The sequence below is a fragment of the Pelobates fuscus genome, chromosome 5 (genome assembly GCF_036172605.1).
Source record: "Pelobates fuscus isolate aPelFus1 chromosome 5, aPelFus1.pri, whole genome shotgun sequence".
Lineage (NCBI taxonomy): Eukaryota > Metazoa > Chordata > Amphibia > Anura > Pelobatidae > Pelobates > Pelobates fuscus.
Genome location: NC_086321.1, coordinates 96545180 through 96567990, shown reverse-complemented (window position 1 = coordinate 96567990; position 22811 = coordinate 96545180). Strand labels below are relative to the sequence as shown.

The 22811-nt window shown below is 38.7% G+C and overlaps 1 protein-coding gene across 1 annotated transcript in view; it reads right to left on the bottom strand.

Moving 5' to 3' along the window:
• Nucleotides 1–22811, bottom strand: part of MAST4 (microtubule associated serine/threonine kinase family member 4) — a 503913-nt gene that overhangs the window by 384844 nt on the left and 96258 nt on the right. The window contains exon 3 of the mRNA XM_063454083.1: nt 12200–12324. Within this exon, the coding sequence (XP_063310153.1) occupies nt 12200–12324 (125 nt within the window). The remainder of the gene's footprint in view (nt 1–12199; nt 12325–22811) is intronic.

The following is a 22811-nucleotide window of genomic DNA, read 5'->3' as shown; positions in this document are numbered from 1 at the left end:
TCTGTTCTTTGCCAGTTAAGTGAAACCGAAGTCCTTGCACCCTTTAGTTATGGTTAACATAGGTGGGTACTGTTCTTTATTTCACATTTTAAAAGCATGTAGCGCTAACTGGATTCTCCTGCAGGAGTAGACCAAAAGCTGGGACTGCAGCTGGGGTTGCACAGCGGGACCCATGTAGATGTCAAACCATACCAAAATTATGAGAAAGTGCCGGGACACTCCTAGCAACATAACATTATGGTTCTCAGAACATTCCTATATGAATTGTTTGGTTTTAAACTCAGGACAGCTCTAGGAGGCCCTAGGCAACATAACCACCACAAACTCCATGCATGAAAAGGAGCAGCACAGAGGTAAGGATATATTTTCATACTTAGTTTACTAAATGTCTGATTTGTTTTTACCTCTCAACAAAAATGAATGATAATGCATCAGGAAAAAAAATGGAGATATGAATATAATAATACAACTAAAATTTGCAGGGTCTTACCTTACAGCTATGCAGTTGGCTATGTAAGTAATGTTATAAGAATTTTGACAAATAAAATGCAATATAAAATGAATCATTAATGGCTGTTTAGAATATATAGCACTGTAAATGTGCATCCAGGGCAACTGACAGTTTATCAATCGATCGAACAGCTGTTGTCAGCATAACCCTGGGAAATCAGTTAAACAGATGCTGTTAAATTCAAGTCTGAACTCTATGGCCCTGGAACTCTAAAGTGTGAAGAAATCTCCATTTTCCAGTCCTATTCCCAGCTATTCTTGGGTCAAAGAGCCAGGGGGGATTCACCTCTGTCTCAAGATAGATAACTGCTCTATTTTTCACATGCAATCCTTTCGGTTCCGCTCATGTTTCAGAATGTCAAATAAACCATATTAAGGAGCCTGGGTAGGAAATAGCAATTTACAGTGTACATGCAATTTCCATCAGTGCTTGATAAATGAAGACACATGTCCGAGACACCATGCATGTGTCCTTGCGAGCCTACAAATAATTCTAAACAAATGTATTTCCTACGTCTTGGCGAGAAGACAAATACTTTCTTTCTTAGACAGGGCAAGATTTACATATCAGGTGCCAGTAGGCACGAAATTTGCAGGCATGAAAAGGTCTAAACAAACATATATTCATATTCAGATGTGACAAGGCAATGATCTGACACTTTGTATGCATAGAGTCTTGCATTGTATTCTAATGTACTATTTAAATACAAATCACTTCAACTGCAAATTCCTGGCAAAAACATATCCATAAAATCTGCTTTTCACTATTAATGCATTGGTTCCAAATATTTGAAATAGATTAATCCTAAAATGTGTTCATAGTTTCTTTGGTGAATTAATCTGCACACCAAAACTGGAATGTAAACCCACAAAAAGCACACAAAGATTCAATATTTATTCACTTACGAGCCAGTTAAATAGTTCACACACACACATGCAAATCAATTTGAAATTCATGCTGGGATTAACATTTTATTGGAAGTGGCGATCCACTAGGTGGCAGATATGAGAATTCCCTAGGTATATGTACACACAACAATTCAATGGCAGATCATTTATAAAATCTAGGCTTGTCATGTAAAAGGTTCTGGAGCATTAACAAAGACCATTATATTGTGTTGCTGGTAGGTTATATTTGAAAATCAGAAAAATTCATATGTATGTATGCGCATATTGCTGCTTGTAATATAGTGTCTTTTATTCTATGAGTGCAGCGTGTGTATGCAACTGTGTAAGTACCTGTAGGGTTAAGAGGTGATGTTAGGAGTGGTTATGGTAAATGGGGTTTGGTTAGGCCTAAGGTGATCATTCTTCCACAATATCACCCTGTTTAAGCACCCATACATATTATATATAATTTTAAATTATAAATTGGGGCTCTTGATGCACTATATGTATACATAAGACAATAGTTAATATGAATAAAATATTTAAAAAATAAAAAAACAACCAAAACAAACCACATTCAAATTTTTTTTCTCAGTATTACACGTACCAATTTCTAAACAAGTGCAACCTACGAAATCTTACTCGAAATAGATTCACTGATTAGTCCTGATAGTTTAAGAGATACTCCCTGCCCCACTACAATCAGCAATGAATGCTGCCGCCAGGCTGATCTTTCTCACTCGTCACTCCTCCCATAACTCACCCCGCTGTCAATCCTTATACTGGCTTTCTGTATCCTATAGGTATCAATTTAAAATACCAACCCTTACCTATAAAGCTTTAACCCCTTAAGGACCAAACTTCTGGAATAAAAGGGAATCATGACATGTCATGTGTCCTTAAGGGGTTAAACAACTCTAGCCCCTCTTACATTTCTTTACTGATTCGTAGATGTGCCCCTTTTTGGTCTCTCTGCTCTTCCAGTGACTTTCTCCTGTCCGCTGCTCGAAAACTTACTGCTAACTCGCGCTTGCAGGACTTCTCGCAGGTGGCTCCCTTCCTTTGGAACAACCTGCCTACCCCTATCATACTCTCCCCTAGTCAATTGTTTAAGAAGGCCCTCAAAACACATCTTTCATAAATGCTTACGGACTCCCAGAGTAACTTATCTATACCTATCCATATCTGTCTCTTGCTCTCCTAAAGAGCCACATTCCACTCTCACCTCCAATTCTGCTACTTTTCTACTTTGCTTGGTGACTGCAGGGGCATACCCCTTCCCTCCCATATGTAAAAAAACACCTGCAATATTTGTAATTTAAAACCCCTTTTTCCTGCAAAATACCTGTCCTGCCCCACTTCTATAAAACCCCTGCACCACCATTCTACAAATCCTCTGCAACCCCCCTTATACAAGACCCCTGCCACCTTCTTAAAATCTCTCCACCCCCACACACACAGTTACAGTCATACAGCCACACACAGTTACAAACAGATAGTCTCACACACAGTTACAGGCAATCACACACAGTTACAGGCAGACACGCACACACAGATACAGGCAGACAGACATACACACACACAGTTGCAGGCAGTCACACACATACACAGTTACAAGCGTCACACACACAGTTACAGGCAGTCAGTCCCAGACACACACAGTTACAGGAAGACAGTCACACAGTTACAGGCAGACAGTCACAGGCAGACAGTCACACGCACACACACACACACAGTTACAGGCAGACACACACACACACACACACACACTGTGTCTCTCTCACTTACTTACAGACAGTATGGGCTGGAGGAGGAGTGGATTCTCTGAAGTCCTTCCCTGAAGTCTGTCAGTTGGTGAAGTGGGGACTCCTTGCTTCTGCTCCATGTGCAGCCGTGTTAAGCTCTGCCCCTGCTGCCAGCTTAGCTCCTCCCCCACTTTCCTTCTGTGCGGCTGGCTTTGAAGTGGCTGCATTGCTGGTCTCTGCTTGTGTAAGCTGTGTTGGCAGCCCAGCGCCCCAGCTGCCATGGCAACCTGTGCGGCCACACAGCTCAAAAATGCCTGGCCCTGGTCATGACACCTCCTATCTGGTGGCACCTGATGTGGACCGCCCACCCCCTTAGTACGAAACTGGGTGGCTGTCACCTTTGCTGCCTTGTTGTGTATTTGTACTCCACCTCCTCTAGACTATAAGCTTGTTTGAGCAGGGCCCTCATCTACCTATTGTTCCTGTGTAATTGTCTCATTGTTTTGTACATTTCCCCCCTTTCATAATATTGTAAAGCGCTGCATAATTAGTTGGCGCTATATAAATACAAATAATAATAATACCTCACTACCCAAATTAAAAATTAAATACATAAAATAATAAAGAAGAAAAATCTATGTTTAAAATATATAACCCAATGAATACATGCATGCATTTAATTATGTATTTTGTCATTGGGTATATCTATATCTACCTGTCATCAGCCCACCCCCAAAAAGACATGGACAAAAAGTCAGCCATTTTGGAAGATATTTATGATATTATGTATAATAAGCTAGTGAAGTGGTTAGATCTCACTTAATTACAGATATATTAGGCATTTAAAAGGGGGAGGAGGGATTGCCTACCTCTCATAAAAGTTTTAGGCAAAAAAATAAATAAATAAATAAGTACAAGCAATCATTCATGTTGATAGATATTTGTTTAATCAGGTACTATCAAGTGGTTTCTACATTAGATCTCACATAATTAGAGAGATATTTCACATAATTACTGAGATAGTACGTATTTCTTAAAGCTTTTCAGCAAGGTAAAGTGCTTTAGGGGTCCAGAGTGTAACTTTAATATTAATATCTTAGCAGTTTAGTAGATTATTCCCTAATTTAATACTCAAAATGGCAAGCCCACACGACACAAAATTAAGGAGCTATCTACTAAACAGCTGAAAGAGCAAAATTAAGAAAAAGCCCTTTCCTAACTTTGCTGTTTTAATTGCTTAGTGGTCAAGTCACTAATGTGGTACCGTTTACTATGGCAATCTTACATACGGATACCAAATCAGGGATCTATCTATTTTATGAAAACAAATCGATTCAAAATAATTTGTTTCGATTTGTTCAGAATTTTTCAGTTTGTTCCGGTATGTAAAAAATGTGGACTCTTCAGAATTGCCGAACTCAGATGAAATTTGATCGGAAATAAATTAATTGCACATGCTTAATTTGAAGCCGAAACAGAAATTATAAGAAAACGTGAGGTAAACCTTGTAAGAGAGCGGAGAGGCTCAGTACTCACTTAAAGCCATCAAAGAACTATGGACCAATCTCTACTCAAAATATGAAAACGAAATAAAAAAAAAATCAAGTTAAAGAGCACTCACAGAATTTTAAAAGAATATAAAATTGAATGTCAGCTTTATGCAAATTACATCAACGCTTGGGACTTCCATAGGTTATATTTCAAGACAACACAACTGTCCTGATAAAGGACCCATGGCAATCCAAAACAACGAGGTAATTTGCACAAGACAATGCACGTTATTTTTTTTTTGCGTAGGAACACTGGCATTTATGAATGTTTCTCTTGTTTTAGGTGTAAAAATCACTCCTGCATAAAGCAAGTGAAGAATTAAAACCGGCAGAAATAATCTGCTGTAAACGACACTACGGAAAAGAAAAAAGACGCTGGCTTTGTTTGTATGCATTCCTTCTGTGTGTTCAGACACGAGGGAGGATTATGGTTATTAGAATTTTACTTTCGTTATTTACCTTTATGCTCAAAGATTCCCAAAAGTATTTTATTTATTTTTTTAAATAAATTACATTTTACTCAGTTTACTATGATTTATATGATTTTCACACCACAAGAACATTACCATCAATAATATCAGATTCTGAAGCCTCAGATCACAAAGAAAACTGAATGATGATATGTGAAGATTTATCACTTGTGCACAGAGAAAAACTGTGTTCATTCCAATATTATTGGCTTTTGAGGAGATGTCCTCGGAACACTATTAACCAAATTAGAATAACCCTGCAATACATAGTTTTCTTTATTACACGGAGGATAATGAGACTTGTGAAACAGACTCTATATATTCATAAATGGAACACAGTATCCCCCCAAATGAAGACGTGAAGGTAGCAAATATTGCTATTACAGAAAAGAAGCAACTGTAATATGCTATGAGTTTAGAACATTTGTTGTAGATCTTCCTCCACTAATGCAAACGAGATGACAATCTACATAGAAAATAAATTAGACATGTGACCATTAAATGGAGTTCCAAAGAATATTTTTGGCATTCCGATTTAAAGATAATTTGTATATAAAACAAATCTAAAAATAGTAAGAGGGGTCATTACCCGACTACGATCCGACACGACTGACATACCCCCGCACCCACTGCTAAGTCCTTGATTAAGGCCATGGGCACACCAGACATCTGCCCCACCAAATCCTACTTCCTAAGGCCCACACACGAACACGTAACCGCTGATCTCACTGGGTCTTTACTACCCCTTGCCACGTCTAAGCCTACCCAGACTCAATTTCCTGCAGAGGGGTGCAATACTACACACTCTAAAGCTAACGGCCACTTTAACTCTACTCGACACACACCTCACTGTAAAACCATCACTTGGTATTGGTTGACTCTACTACATATAAAAACAAATATTAGTGCAGCACCTTCATGTTTGCTTCTAAGTTTACGGACTATGTGGTACATTGCCGTGATTTACCTTGCTAATTTGACACTTATTTTCAAAAACTAGTGTACACACAAAAAGTGTTTTGCTTCAATTCATTAATATTTAAATTTTGGTTGCCCATTATTCCCTGTGGTGAATAAATCAAGGTGGCAATAGCAAAAAACTAGTTTAGGGAACTATCTGCTAAACTGCTGAAGGAACAAAATTAATTTTGATCTTTCCGTTGCTTAGTAATTATTTTACTAATTTGCTATCCTTATTAAAGAATATATTTGCTAAACAGTTCCCTAATTTGGTATTCTTAACAATGGCAATGCCAATAATCTTCTAAATTGCGGAAAGAAAAGTCCTTTTTTGCACTTTCAGTTGTTTAGTAGAGAGTTTTCTTATTAGGTATCTGAAATTATGATCATCAAAAGTAAGGAAAGCGAATTGGAGCGTTTTCTCCGAAAGAACTAAAACGGAAAGCCCTTTCCTTAATTTTGCTCTTTCAGTGTTTTCGTAGATACATTTTTAAATTTGCTTTCATTATCAAATCGAAGGGATCCAAACTGATTCAATACGGATCCGTGCAAATATTCATCATCATCGTCTTCATAAAGACCATGTTGTGGTCGAAATGTTGATTTGAATACAATTATTATTATTTTTTTTTCCTCAAATCAAGTGTGAGTGGATTTGAGTGAGTGCGCTCATCTTTTCTGGGATAGTTATATATTGAGCGCTAGGAAGCACCCTGGGTTATCGAGGTACATTATTATACTTGTTTTGAGCGCAAGATTTTTCTATTTTGATATATATATATATATATATATATATAAATCTATATCTAGATTTCTATATCTATAGAAATACAAATTTAAAAACCTGGCACTCTGCCCCAAAACAAGTATAATTTGCTATATATATATATATATATATATATATATATATATATATATATATATATATATATATATATACACACACACACACACACACACACACACACAGACATACATATACATACTTTTGATATATGCAATACATTTGATTGACAACATCTATATTATATGCATAACTGTCTTGACATTTTTCTCAATATGGGGATGTATATGTATATTTATTTCACTATTTATTTTTTGGCAATGGTGATGTGTTGTTTGTGTTCTGTTGGAACTTTTTTTCAGTTTTTTTTCCATTTTTTTTCGTTTGCTTATTCTCGTATTATAAACCCTGATATTCGATTTATCTATTATTGTTTTTTTTTTTTTTTGTATGTTCGCTTGCGCTTGACACTCGCATTCACACTCAGTACTATTTTGGAGTTGTGTAGCATCTGTGGAGCTCCAATTTCAGAGTTCAATCACTTTGATTATGCACACCTCCCTGCATGTGACTTACACAGTCTTCCTAAACACTTCCTGCAAAGAGATCTAATGTTTAAACGTTATTGCAAAGTCTGTTTAATTTAAAATTTCTTCACTCCTGCTCTGTTAATAGCATTCTAGATCCTCCTGTGTGTGATTAAAATTCAATTTACAGGGCAGGAGATAAAACCTTCTAAAACAAGTTAACAGTTGTGGGAGTTAACGCAGGGCAGGTGTGACTAGGGCTGCATAAACAGAAACAAAAGTAATTTTACATCTAAATAGCAGAGCAGTGAGCAGTGAAATTAGAAGTGCATGATCTATACACCCACACTGCTTTATTAATGCCTATAGTGTCACTTTGCTGAAAATCACACATTTAAATAAAACACTGAAATTCCATAACCTTCCTTTCATGTGACAGTCTGTTTTGTTTTAAAATACATATTAAAAATGTAGGAAGTGACATCACAACCCAGTTCAGTCCAGGCATTGCCATGGCACACAATGCAAATTAGGAGAACAGAAAAAGTGTTTCAGTTTCTCCTGTTTCACCATGTTCCATGGCAGAAAAGAGCAACATTCATAATGATGACTGACAGAGAGCTAAAATGGAGGTGGCCAGTTCTAGGATAAAGTGTGAATTTCTACATTTACTTTTATTGTTTGCACAAGCATTTTTTGCTAAATTTAGAAGACAAGTAAGCATCATATTAAAAATACAAGTGACAATATTAGTGGTCTCTCCAGATCAGAACAAGTGGCAAGTTTTCTTGGACACAGACAGGGTTAAATAATCTTTGCGGAAAAGGTCACCTTTATTACAATACATCACCTAGTAAAATGGTGATATGCAAAGCACATTATGCTGTTCATACCCTGCTGTGACAGGGACGATATTCATGGTTCAGTCTCTAAAACTAATGTTATGCATTGTTTAAAAGGTTTCTCTTTAACATTTGTAGCATCGGATGAATAGCACAATGATTCAAGCTCTGAATAATCACTATCTTGCAAAAAGGCAAAATAATGAGGTATATTTCTTCAGCTCCAGAATTGTCAACTAATTTTCCGCAGATAAAAGGCATTCCCGTGATGGAACACACGGCTGAAGAGATCTTATTGCTACATAGTAGGGAGAGTTATTGAAGCGGCACTCATAAAACGTGTGTAACAATGTTAATCTCAAAGCAGGTACACAGTGGTGAATATCATAAAACGCTGCGATTTCTAGATGCCAAAGATAAAAAGGTAAAATACATTCAGGACCACATTTTACAATGAAATTACATTAAGATATATATCACAGATAATGCGGTGCAATAATATGACCTCACTAGCCAGCTGCTGTCTTAGATCTTACGTTGTGTAGGTTTATCTAATCATATGAGGAACTTTACAGGATAGTTTCCATTTGGAAAAAGAAAATAGTAATTGCATCTTACGTATAAAAAAAAATATACACAGACATCGGTCATAAAACTAACTCAATGTGTTTAGGTTTCCAAACATTTAACACTATGAATGCTAGAGTAGTGACAGACTCAACATGTATTTTAGCCTAATTAGAATTTCTCCAATGTATGATATTTAAGATGTGAATGCATGTTTGCAGTGAACATTGCTGTGTGAATGCGTAAATACGTAATTTTCATTGAAATTCCAGTGCAGGCAACATATATCAGTAGACAAAGGCATAGCTGCCTCCATCACATTTTGTCAATTCCCAAAAGCCATCATAAGCTGTGGAAACTGACTTTTAAGCATTGCATGATAGGTTCTGTGGAGGATTTCATAGTCTTGCTGGATGTTCCAAAGATCTCTGTTTTGTAACCAGATGTAAGACTCCGGAATGATGAAGCACCAAATACTGATGATGGGACCCACCAGAAAGGTGGTGGCATCACGATGAAGTGACACAGGGAAATAGATAGTTCTTATCCAATCAAACCATTTTTAAATGCTAATTTTCGTTTTGTCAAATTATTATTTTTTTTATTAATGTATATGAGCAATTCTTACAGCTAATTCTCAATTGTACAGTGGATTTAGAGAGCAAACATATATTTCTCAATTGTACCAATGAAAGCAAGTTCGGATTTTATGGCAGATGGTACAATACTTAACAATGAAAAGAGTAAGTGAGGTGGATGGTGACATAACTGAAGGGCCTGAAAGCCAATGAAAAAAATAAAAACAAAATAAAAAAAATGGTATAAAACTAAAAAGTGTCTCTGGAGTCTAACAGTGCAGATTTTTTGCTGATTACAAGGGAATTTAGCATCAAAACCGTCCCAAACTCATTCACTGGATTATCTGATGCCTTCACGAACAGCATGTCCCTACATCCCACCAGGAAGAATGCTGGAATCCATGAGCCTGGTAGCTAAAAAGACCACAGTCTCAAAAGTCCAAGGGTAACTGCCAACCAGCCACCAGATAATAAAATGAACATATGCACAGTACCTTTCAGGCAAAATACTCCAGGTGCAAGAATCCGACAGTTAAAGGTAGTGTAATTGGACAAGCACCCAAATGCTCTCTGAGAGAAGGCCAGCATCTGAGATCCAGGGAGCTCCAACAAAATCTTAGATCCCCTCCTCGTGGCAGAAACCATTGGATATAGGGTTGGGTTGAGAACACTGGATATTGCTCTTTGTCGAGACTCAAGTTTTGCTGAAAAAGTTTAAAATGTCAAACCTCGAAGAAAAAAAAAAGACCATTGGGGCCCTGCAGGTATACACAGCTTCATAGTCTCCAACATGCCACATTCAGCCTCCATATTAAGCGAGCAAGGGCAAGAAAATCACATTCCATAGAAGCATAGGGGCCCACAAACTTAAGTGACCGGGGTTTGAAGTTCCTGGATAGCCTTAACTATTGAAAGTAGTGGGAATCCGAGCAGTAGCTTCTAATTTCAGGTCAATTACAGGCCACTGAAAGTCAGGGAGGGCCTCGCATATAACAAACTGTTTAAAACTGGTTGAGTGAGTGAGAGACCAAAACACTTTGATTACCAAAATCGCCACAATATGCTCTAGTGGTTCAAATGTTCATAAAAGAAAAATCAAATTAGGTCAAATGTAACTTGCATAAAGTTTTATCTAAAATAATTTTCTATGTTTAGGCATTTTTCACTCCGTCAGCGATAGAACATAATATATTGGAGAAAAAAATAATCCAGTTTAGCATAATGATATGGGAATTTGACACATTTGTCTTTATTATATTTCTTCAGATCTCCTTGCTTGTGAAACACAAATTTTCACTGAGTGTCAGATCTGACAACTGCAGGATATTCACATATTGCTTCTGGATCATTTTTCAAATCTTCTCAAAGCTTTTTTTTTTTTTTTAAACTTTATTCTATGTTTTAGTGGAGGTCTGCTTGTGATGGACTAATGCAGCATCTTGAGCCATCCACTCATCTCCAAATTTTAAATATATTCATTTTTCAAGAATGTATGTAGAGAGGCATAAAGCCTAATTGCCTTGCATACATCATTTTTTCTTTAAAAAAAAACATTCTATATATATATTTATATTTCAAAGCACATCTGTAGATTGCCCTAAAGCATACCAAGTATACTCTATGAGGGATAACAATATAATAGATTTAATTTATTATTACAGATAAATTAATTGATCTCAGGATGGTGACAGCAAATGAAAAACAAAGGGTTCACATTTTATGGACAGTTAAAATCCAGAAAAAAAAAATTATTGCTAAGAATACATTGCATGGTCTTTCTTAAGATGACGGCCAATGAAGAAGTCCGACATGTGGAAACCAATAACCAAGTATGCAAATAGCAGGCAGAATGCAGGTATCTAAAAGGAGAGCACTTTGCTGACAAAAGCAGCTTCATGTGTTGCAATAACCTCTAAATAACAAAACGTGAAGAAGCCAGACCAAGTTATCTCTTTGCCGAAATTGAAGGTATAAAAAAGATTTTATTTAAAATACTTAAGGAAATATGCTTATTAAAATAACCACTACAGGCACCCAAACTATGTCATCTCAATGAAATGGATCTTAATGCAATAGTCTGGGTGCATTGGCTCTGTACTTTTAGTCCTGCAATGCAAACCACTGCTGTTTTGTAGATTAGGCAATGTTTTCATTGCAAGGCTCAACACACGTCTAGTGGCCGTCTTTCTTACAGCCACTAGAGGGAGCTTCTGCAGAAAAGACCGGATTTAACTCTGTTATGTGATTCTCAACATTGAACATGAACAGCATCAAATGCGGACCATAGGGAATACGCACATGCATGTCTTTATGAGAAGCACTTAGTGGACAAGAAGGCAAAAATGAAGAGAGTCAGCATGATGTCACAGGAGGTGGACCGAGCGGATGCAATGACTGGATTTTGGCACTGGGTGAAAAAAAGTGAGTAAAACCCTGGGGAAGGGGTCTTGAACCCAAATTCGGAGTAGAACTCTATAACATTAGTAATAATGGTTTGTATTCATAACACTATAGTGTTCCGTAATCATGTAAGAACAGATGACCGCTGACAACAAATCGTGGAGCAGTCGGTTTTCCCACTTCAATCACAATTATAATTTTGTTTCTAAGGATGGTAAGGATGGGCATCTTAAATAAGCTATAATAATAAACAAATAAAAACAACTAGACTTGTGAAAAATCCTCAAGTTGAAGACACAAAGTATTACACATCTGGCAAAATGTATCAACGTTTTATCGGAACTGAATAAAAACGAATGATAAAAAGCACTCACTCACCAGGCTTGCTGTCAGTGAGGGCGCAGATTGTCCAAGAGCCTGGCTTCGCATTCGTACAAGATTGGATGCCTCTGCTGATGCCTGCCAAGTTGGTTGAACTGCCCCAGCAGGAAGCAAATATCTCCCTGCAAAAAAGAAATTCACTTTCTTTATACAGTGTTTGTGGCAATTTACATTCTTGTTAAAGTACTGAAAGTTACAAAAAAAAAAAAAAAAAAAAATAGAGAAATATTAAACATGACATTGGGTATAATATATTATAGATGTTATTATAGTATATTTTGTTGTATGTTTCATACAAACGTAACAAATTAAAGTAGCTCTGTCACCCCACTTCTCTTCCCCCCCCCCCCCCCCCCCAAAAAAAAAATATTTCATAAAATAAATTCTAGGACAGGGCTCAACAAATTCCAGGTGCCAAATTACCATGGTGACAAGGAATTTTGCCTTGGTGCATATCTGCCTGTTCCCCCTGAGGTGGCTGGCTGAGGGAGAATCGAGGTAGCATTGGGCAGTGAAGGAACTGTGATCACCCTGCTCTGTTCCCTCGTGCCCCTTGCTGTGACGCCGGGATCCGAAATATGACATCACTTCAGCCCTGGCATCACTAAACATCACGATGGAGCAGAGCAAGAAGAGCCACACTGGACCCCAGGGAAAGGGCTACTCCAGCTCTCCTAAAGATAGGGAGGTTGGGTGGAGTTAGATTAAACCTTTTTAAAAAAAATTAACGATTTGTGAGTGTATGAGAAAATGTGTGTGTCGGTCAGTGAGTGTCTGGCAAATCTGTGAGTGTGTCTGTTTAGATGACAGCCCTCTCTCTGATTGCATGGGAAAGGTGTTTATACTCAACTCTTTTTCCCACCCAGTGTCGGTCGCACTTCCGGTGTGTGGCAGCTAAATGGCCTGTCAGAGGCCAATCATTGAAAAAACCCGATTCAGAATCACGATCTAGCATGGTAATGGGATACTCTGTACACAAATCACTTCAGCACAGTGAGAAGAACAATCAAGAGCAAGAACACTGTCTGGAAGTATTTGGAGCAATTGCAAATATATGCTATTGTGACTGTAGCTATAAAAGTCTTCTTGTGTACAGTTCTTAAACAATATTTCTAAACACACACTTTCTCCATATTTCAGTGGTTCTTTTCCCACATTTTGAACAAGTGCAGCTCACAGCCAGACTGATTTGCCTTTTTAAATTATGACACTTGGACTCAATATAGCAACGTGTACTATGCTAGTTCCTCCAAAAGAGGAGTAACACACACCTAACTTAATAGTGTGTTTTGTAGGTCTATGCTTACTCTCTGAACAATTGGGTAGTGGAAGACACACATCAATAGTGCCATAGAAACCTTAATCACTAAGCGGTTAAGTGACAGATTTACAGTTTAAATCACGGAGGTATCTTTAGTATAGGGTAAGCTTATATTTTATGTTGCCTCTACTTTTTTTTGGTTTGTAAATTAGCCAAAATGCTGTAATTTACTCTAAAGTTTTAACCATGCTGCTTAATAATGAATACAATTATCTGGAATGATCAGACAAGATTTATTACTGAAAAAATACAAATTATTCATTAGATCAGTCTTCATTTGTGATCGCAAATCTCTGTTTTTAAGACATTTCTAGAGACGTTCAGATGTACGTAAAGCAGTTACATCTACTTAATTTAAGTTTCTGTGGCATACCTTCGCCAAATTTTTTTCAGACAGAACTTACTTACTATGTGTTGATGGACCTAACACCAGTGTGTATAGGAAATTAGGTTTAGAAAATTTGGTACATAATAAGGAAGTTCATTATCTCCTGATTTTTTTTAATTTTTTTTTGCATTGGCAATCCATTGTCTACTCAATGGTCAAACAAAAAGAAAAACAAACATTTGCATATAGCTGACAACTTTACATTTTTGTAACCAGTGTCCAAATATAGACACTATGCTTGCTAAAACCATGCAATGTAATGTAAATCTTATTATTACAGAGCACATAATCCATTTAATTAAAAATACTACCTATGCCCAATTTCTCCACTGCTTTAAAAAGGTTATTTGAAAAATCCTGCTATGTGAGTAAAAATAAAATGCTTTTTTTTTCCCTTTAATGAAATGTGCAATTCTTTCACTAATGCATAAATTGTTTTTTGCTTTGCTTGAAATCTTTAATAATGGTTATTAGGAATCGAACAATATTAATATTTCAGGGCTGATACCGATACTTATTATTGGTGGCCTTTTGGGCTGATAACCGATAACTGGACATGTTATCTTGTGTCTTGGGCAGGTCCTCTCTCTCCACCTCTCACAAGCCTACTATGCCTGGCTGAACCCCCCCACCGGCATTGGAAATATTGGTATCATTGTACACCGATACGGATGTTTGCCAAAATGCAGAATATCAGCTGATATGATATCAATAAAACCAATAATCGGTTAATCACTAATTTTATAACAAGACATGTAGGCTCATATTGCATATCCCTTTCTTTACTGTCCACCAATAGCAGCAAAGAATACAAAACAGTAAGAAAAAATGGCATACGTAGTGATAAGTCACTCCCATACCAAGTCCCAGTATAATAGTCAGCACCTCCCTACACATTTTCTCTTTCTTTGCTGCTCCACAGTCAGTTAAGTACCATTTATTTTGTCTCTTGAGACTTTGGTTGTACTATTTTTGTGTACTTGTGATTATATGTCTGGGTATTTTAGTTTAACTTGGAAGGACTGTTTGTGTACCTGTTTTATTGTGTATTTACTTGGTTCTGTGCTCAGGGTCCCAGGCCAGCTGGGGTTTTTGTTCCTCCTCTTACTTGGGGGTGTTCCCCCTTATATTCCTTTCTGCTTCCTGGTCTATGACTTTCTCAGACTTTCCTTGCGGGGGTGCTTGGGTCTTGCCGTTTCTGTCTCCCCTGCCTACTGAACCAGGGCCATTTTTGTAGTGTATCGCGCCCCCGGCACTCTTCATGCCATTGTGGTATCTTGTGTTTGGGAGTTTGCACGTGAACACCCGTTCGCCTTTTTTACTTATTGTGATTTGTGCCCAGTGGCGTACATACCGGGGTCGCAGGGGTCGCGGCTGCGACCGGGCCCGGCCCACGAGGGGGCCCGGCCGCCCTGCGACCCAGGTATGTATCCACTGTGGCCAGCCTCTTCTCCTGAGGCTGGCCTTGGTGTCACCCGGCGAGCACGCGATGGAAGCACTCTCCCTGGCTGAGTGCTTCCTCTTCGGCTCCCTCGCGCACCGCACTGATACCGGAGCCGGAAGATGACATCATCTTCCGGCTCCGGCATCAGTAAGCACTCAGGAGAGAGTGCTCCCTCGCGCACCTGCCTGCGGGGTGACACCACTGGACCCCAAGGAATCCCCTCAGCACACCCACAGGTAAGGAGGCTGGGGGGATTAAATTGAAAAAAAAATGTGTGTCAGTGTGTGTGTGTGTTAGTGTGTGTGTGTGTGTGTTAGTTAGAGAGTGAGTGAGTGAGTGTGTGTGTTAGTGAGAGTGAGTGTGTGTGTTAGTGAGAGTGAGTGTGTGTGTTAGTGAGAGTGAGTGTGTGTGTTAGTGAGAGTGAGTGTGTGTGTGTTAGTGAGAGTGAGTGTGTGTGTTAGTGGGTGTCAGTGAGTGTGTTACTGTGTGTGTCTGTTAGTGTGCATGTATGTCTGTCACTGAGTGTGTGTCTGTTAGCTAGTGTGTATGCGTCTGTTCATGAGAGTGTGTGTGTGTGTGTGTGTGTGTGTCTTAAGCACTTGCCTTTCTCCAGCGCCGGGATCTCTCCACCCCGATCCGCCTCTCAGCTCCGATTGCGCATCTGTGTCAAGAGCCGCTCACGCATTCAAACCGCCGTAGGAAAGCATTACTCAATGCTTTTCTATGGACGTTCAGCGTCTTGAATCGCAGAAGCTCCTCTAGCGATGGTCAATGAGACAGCCACTAGAGGCTGGATTAACCCTCAGTGAAACATAGCAGTTTCTCTGAAACTATGTTTTCAGCTGCAGGGATAAAACTAGAGGGACCTGGCACCCAGACCACTTCATTGAGCTGATGTGATTTGGGTGTCTGTAGTGGTCTTTTAAGTGTATGTGTATCTGCATGCACTGGCGTACATACCGCGGTCGTTCGTTCGCTGCCGCTTTCGCGGGTTGTTTCAGATGCATGCGACTCATGAACGTGCCTTGGTTGCGATACGAATTTTCCGGTTCAGGAGTTTTTTTTCCCCTCGCGAAATTGCGGGGTCTTCACTGCGATCTCTCGATTTTCACAACTTATTCCTTCCGGTTTCTGCTGGTATCCTCCTCCTTCAGCCTCGTGTCGCTTGCTGCTGGTCTGGGCCCTGGTGAGCTTCCTTCTGGCAGGCTAGTTTGGGAGACTAACCTGCACGGTTTCCTTCATTTTCCCCTGACAGCATTCCTATTGAGTTAACTTTTCTGTGTCAGTATATTTTGTGGGTCTTGGCTCAGTTTAGACATGCCTAAGCTTAAGGTGCCTGTATGCCCCTCTACCCCTGGAGAGTTTGACACCCCACTACTATTGGGTGAGGCCCCTACATCGGCAAGTGACCCCGATTACTGCGGTGCTCCAGAGGTCTGTGACCGACGCCATTATGGCTGCGATGGCCCTTGTCCCAAAACTGGCGTATCTCAGGGCGCCCCTGAAAGTGTCAAATCCACGCAAAAGAGCCTTTCCGGTGGTGGAAATGTGCGAGAGCACAGAATGAGAGTGACTGGCTCATAAATCTGGTCTAGTGAGGAGGCTGGAGTGGAGTCCAATAGTGACTTGGAGAATGATGGGGACTTAGGTCTTGTTCTCTTTACCTCCGCCACGGCGAGGATGACAGGGGGCTGATCCTCCAGTGGCTGTCTCCCACATATCTCTCCCACCTAGACCACGATACTCCTCTACGTGGGATGTCTCCATAGTGCTATCATTGTTTGCCTCATGGCCATCTAACATGGACCTTTCCTTGCGCCAATTATTGGCGAAATTGGTCACACTGCTTTGACTGGTATCATGTAAGAGTGTTTCGGATGTTCGGGCCTTGGATTTCGAAGCTTGATCCTTTAATCCAGACGGGGTGACTTAATATATCCAGATGCAGGAAGACTTTGATTCGATCGGTTTCTTATCCGGCCTTCCCTTCGGCTCCAGCACTGTGCCCGGTGGCTTGTTTACGGGAATATATGAGTTTCGCACTTAGCTGCATCGGTCGCCATCTACGCCTAATCGTTTTCTACCAGTGACTCGTGTTTTTTCTACTGTTGTCAGTGAGCTTTAAACTTGCAATATGCCTCTGTGTCTTGTTATAAAATGAAATAATTTTGTTATTACATGACAAAAAAATCATGATTTTATTAAAGACACGGAGGCGAGTATTGTCCCACCCTACATACACTTGGTCTTGGTTTACATCTTGCCTCCATGGTATGGGTTTGTTTGGATAAGGTTTGTATCAAGGTAAGTGGGGATATTATTGCTATAGCCTTTATGGTCAGTATGTATTTTGAATTTGGGTTTGTTCTTGGGTCTCAAATGGGTTTATCTCTACCTTATGATCGCACTAAGTTGCAAGGATTGAAATAACCGTGTGGCTCCAGTCTATTTAAGTTTTCACAGCCTAATTCAGACTGGTTTGATGGAATCCAACTGATTATCGTATACTGGAATCATCTACGTTCTTGTCTCCGGTGATGGATTTGTCCCAGTTCATAGGATTGTTACCCGTTTGGTTTCTGACTATTTAAAGGCAGCTGTTTTTGTGCAGTTGGACTGATTCCTCAGTTCCTGTTTGATGTTTGTTTACTGCGGTTGCATCTCCAAATAAATCTCCAAAGAAAGAGGAAATGTATAGGGAGGTGCAGACTATTATACTGGGACTTGGTATGGGAGTGACTTATTATGTATGCCATTTTTTTCTTACCGTTCTGTATTCTTTGCTGCCATTGGTGAACAGTAAAGAAAGGGATATGCGATACTCGCCTCTGTGTCTTTAATAAAATCATGACTTTTCGTCATGTAATAGCAAAATCATGTAATTATCATGTCTTTTACATTTTAAAAATTAAATAGTTTAATAATTGTATTTGTGCTGCATGTTCGTTATATGCCGCCCTTGGTAATAAATTGGTTTAGATTTTTAGTTAATATCCCCCAGTTTGGTTTGGTTCATTTAACTAATACAAACAAATCTCATTAGAATACATGTCTTAATAACTATTAATAACTAACTATTAATAACTAACTATTAACGCAAGGGGCTTAAACTCAGGTCAGAAAAGAGGATATCTGTATAAATTACTGTCTGATAATAAAACAGATATTGGTTTCGTCCAAGAAACTCACTGGTCTAACTTAAAGCCCAAACTATGGAATTATAAAAAATTCCCAGTGGTTCATAGATCCAACCTGGTGGGAAAGGGCAAGAAAAGAGGGGTGGCAATCTTTTTTTCAGATAGATTAAAATACGAGCTGATACACGAGGAGACCGACCCGGGTGGTAGGTTCCTTATAGTGATTGTTCGTATTAATGATATTTTGTATACCCTGGTAAACGTCTACGCTCCAAACCAATCCCCATATAGGTTTTTGGGAAATCTGATGCAAAAGATTGACCGCGTGTCGTCTGGTAGCTTAATTATAGGGGGGGATTTTAACTGCACTATAGATGATAAAACAGACAGGAATAGAAGCAAGTCCGCTTACATAGATGGTAAGCAAAGAACAGGCTTATCAAAGATGCAGACTATTATGGCAAAAAACTGTTTATATGATGCCTGGAGAACGTCTAATCCAGACGCAAGAGATTACACGTTTTTTTCACACGTTCACCAGACATATACTAGAAATGATTATTATTTGGTAAAACCTGAAATCCTGGAGCGAGTTAAGAAAGTGTCAATTGGACCAATAACATGGTCCGACCATGCCCCTGTAAGTTTAGTCATAAAAAACAATCCTGAATATAAACCTAGAGATAAATGGAGACTTAATGAAAATCTATTAAAATCAGAAATCAGTGTAGACGCATTACGTACTCAATCTAAAGAATTTTTTGAAAGTAACGACTCAGGGGACGTCTCCAATGCCATGCTATGGTGTACCTTTAAATCATATATTAGAGGATGCCTCATAAAAATGGGTGCTATTATAAAAAAACTGAAAGGAAAAGAGCTTAATGAGCTTTATATCGAGCTGGCAAAACAAGAACGTCTACACAAATTTACCATAGACCATAAAATCTTGGAGGGCATTAAAGAGATTAGGGGAAAAATATTAATTAGAACTCAAGAAAGGATTGACAAAGCCATGTTAACTCTAAAACAGAGATGGTATTACGGAAATAATAAAATAGGGAAAAGTCTTTCAAATAAATTAAAAAACAAAAATAAACTTCAATCTATAAATTATATAACCGTTGGAAGCAAAAAAATGATCTCTCCAACTCAAATTGCTAAAGCATTCGAAGACTATTATAAAAACTTATATAATATAAAATTTGACGAGCCATCCGAGGGTGAAACAAAACAGTTTTTGGAGAAATTGAGTTTACCAACCATATCAAGGGAGAAATTAAGCCAACTTAATGCTCCTTTTTCCATTCAGGAGATTAGCAATACCATTAAAGCTTTAACAGCAGGTAAAGCACCAGGCCCAGATGGCTTTTCTTTAATTTTTTATAAAAAACTAAGCGGCATAATCTCTCCATATTTACTAAGAACATTTGAAGATCTCGCTAACCATAAAGCCATCCCAACGGAACTATTCCAGGCCACTATCATACCAATCCCTAAGTCAGATAAGGACCCTACGTACACTTCAAACTACAGACCAATTTCTCTTATAAATCTAGATATTAAGATATATTCAAGAATTCTGGCTGACAGATTAAAACAAATTATACCTAATATTGTACATATAGATCAGAGTGGATTTGTAGAGGGCAGGGGCACATCTGATAATATTAGGAAACTACTTAATGTCCTATACCATGCAGATCAAAGCTGGTCTCCCTTTGCGGTGGTTACCCTCGATGCCGAGAAGGCCTTCGATCGGGTCAACTGGAAGTACATGGAAGAAGTACTGGGGGCCTTCGGCATCGAGGGTTTCTTTAAGGAGAGCACATTGGCGCTATATAAGGATCCGCAGGCAAAAGTATCAGGACATATGTTTCAATCAAATTGGTTCCCTATTAGAAATGGGACGCGACAGGGATGCCCTTTGGCACCCCTGCTATATATCCTGTCCATAGAACCGCTGGCAGCCGCGATCAGACAGAATGAAGACATCAGCGGGTTAAAGGTGAATAAGATCGAGAATAAAATTGCACTATATGCAGATGATGTCCTACTGACCCTGGCAGATCCTACTAGATCTATCCCAGCCGTATTTCGGCTTATCAACTAATTTGGTACACACTCGGGTTATAAAATAAATATAAAGAAAACACAGATTCTGTTAAAAGGCCTGAGCGGACCAGGTCTAGATAAACTTAAAAAAGATTTTAAATGCGACTGGGAAACAAATAATATAAAATACTTAGGGGTAAAATTTTCTCTAGATTATAGAGAAACTGGAGAACTCAACTACACTGATATTTTCACCTATTTCAGGAACACCCTAAAAAATTGGCAGGGATTGGAACTCTCTTGGTTGGGTAGGATCGAAGCAGTAAACTTTTATCTCCTTCCTAAGTTGACATACCTATTTAGTAATCTCCCGCTGAGGGTGACATACCAGACGATACGCGGTCTCCAAAGGCAACTATCAAATTATATCTGGCAAGATAGGAGACCTAGAGTCTCACTGGAAATACTACAGAGAGACTGGAAAGAAGGGGGGATCCGTTTCCCAGATATACAGAAATCATATATGAATAATATGGTGGCACACCTAATTAAGTGTGACAACTACACAACGGCTAGACCAAACTGGTTAGACATTGAGAAATCAGACCTTGGTGGTTTGGAACCCTTATCACTTTGGTGGTGCGACAGTGAACTTCTAAAAAATAAGTTCTAGCAACCCAATGAATAATACAATGATTTACACCGTAAAGCACTTGAAAAAGAAATATGGAACAAAACATATATCATTAAACGCCCCACTAACAATCCTAAAATTCTATATAAAGGACATAAATATACAAGAATGGGAAAACGGTGGCGTAGAAAGAATAGCGGAACTTTTAAATAACAATAAAATGCTGCCATTCCCAACACTACAATCTAAATATAATCTCCAAGCGAAGGAAAATTTTTTAACTATTTAAGAATAAAATCCTTCACTATGGGGAAGGACTTCTCGGAAAGCTCCCCAATGGACCAATTTGTAGCATCTCATTATAAAAAAAAAATCGCTTCCAGATACAATCAATTCGCAAGAAGCCAAAGACAAATAGACAAAGCGCCAGCAATGTATAAATGGGAGCAAGAACTTGATTTTTCATCCTCAGTGGAGGATTGGCTGTTGGGCCTACAAGCAGTAAAAAGATACATACATGGGGTGAATATACAGGAAGTGTACTTTAAACTAGTATACCGTTGGTACCTGGTCCCTACTCGTCTTCACAGATTTCAACCCACACTCCTACCAGATTGCTGGAGATGCGGTAGGGAGCTGGGTTCATTCTCCCACATCTGGTGGGACTGTGAGGAGCTGAAACCAGTGAAATCAATCGTAGTGGAACTGGCAGACTCTATGTTTGACGTTCGGACTGAGATTACCCCTCAAATGTTCCTGTTCCACTTAGACCTTCCAAAAAGCAATACAAAAGTAAAAATCCTTTGGATTCACATTTGTATGGCAATAAAAATAGTTATGGCCAGAAACTGGAGACAAATGGGCGGGTTAAAATGGCAGGAGATATGTATACAAATGGAATACCAACGCAACATGGAAGCTGGGATAGCCAAGATATCTAGAGAAAAATATAATGAAGTCTGGGCCCCTTGGGTTAGATTTATCAACCACAATATAACCCCCCCCCCCCCCCCCACAGAGATAGCTATCCGTAGATGAGAGAATGGGCAGGAGGTATGGTTAAGGTTATGGAGATATGTATGTCTGTATGAATGTAAGGATGTAAGATGTAAGATACAGCAGAATACTGTTCAATGAAGATGCTTACTAATGCAAGGTTTGACTGGTACTTATAATTATTATTTATTGTTCTGTCACTGGAAAATAATTTCTTGTACCGTGTTTAAAAACTATACAGTTGTAAGCTGTGTCGCCACTTGAATGAATTTGTTTTAAAAAAAAATGAAAATAAAGATTTATATATAAAAAAAAAAAGAATACATGTCTTAATTATAACCACTACAACTCAGTGGTTATGTGGCAAAGAATATGTGGATCCCACAGGTTTTTCTTCAAATGTTTGGGGGCAAAATAAAAAGTAAAAAGGGAACGTTTCAACCACACAAGGGATCTTTGTCAAACCTCCACCAAGATCTTTTATGTTGTAAAACGTTGCCATGTCTCTTTGGTGGTGGCTAAATAAAGTATCCAGCAAGTATACTTTTATTTTAATTAGGTTTTGGGTAAAAAAACATGCTCAGAATGTCAGCCTGGAGAGGGTCTGTCTACTTAACAGAACTTTATGATTAAA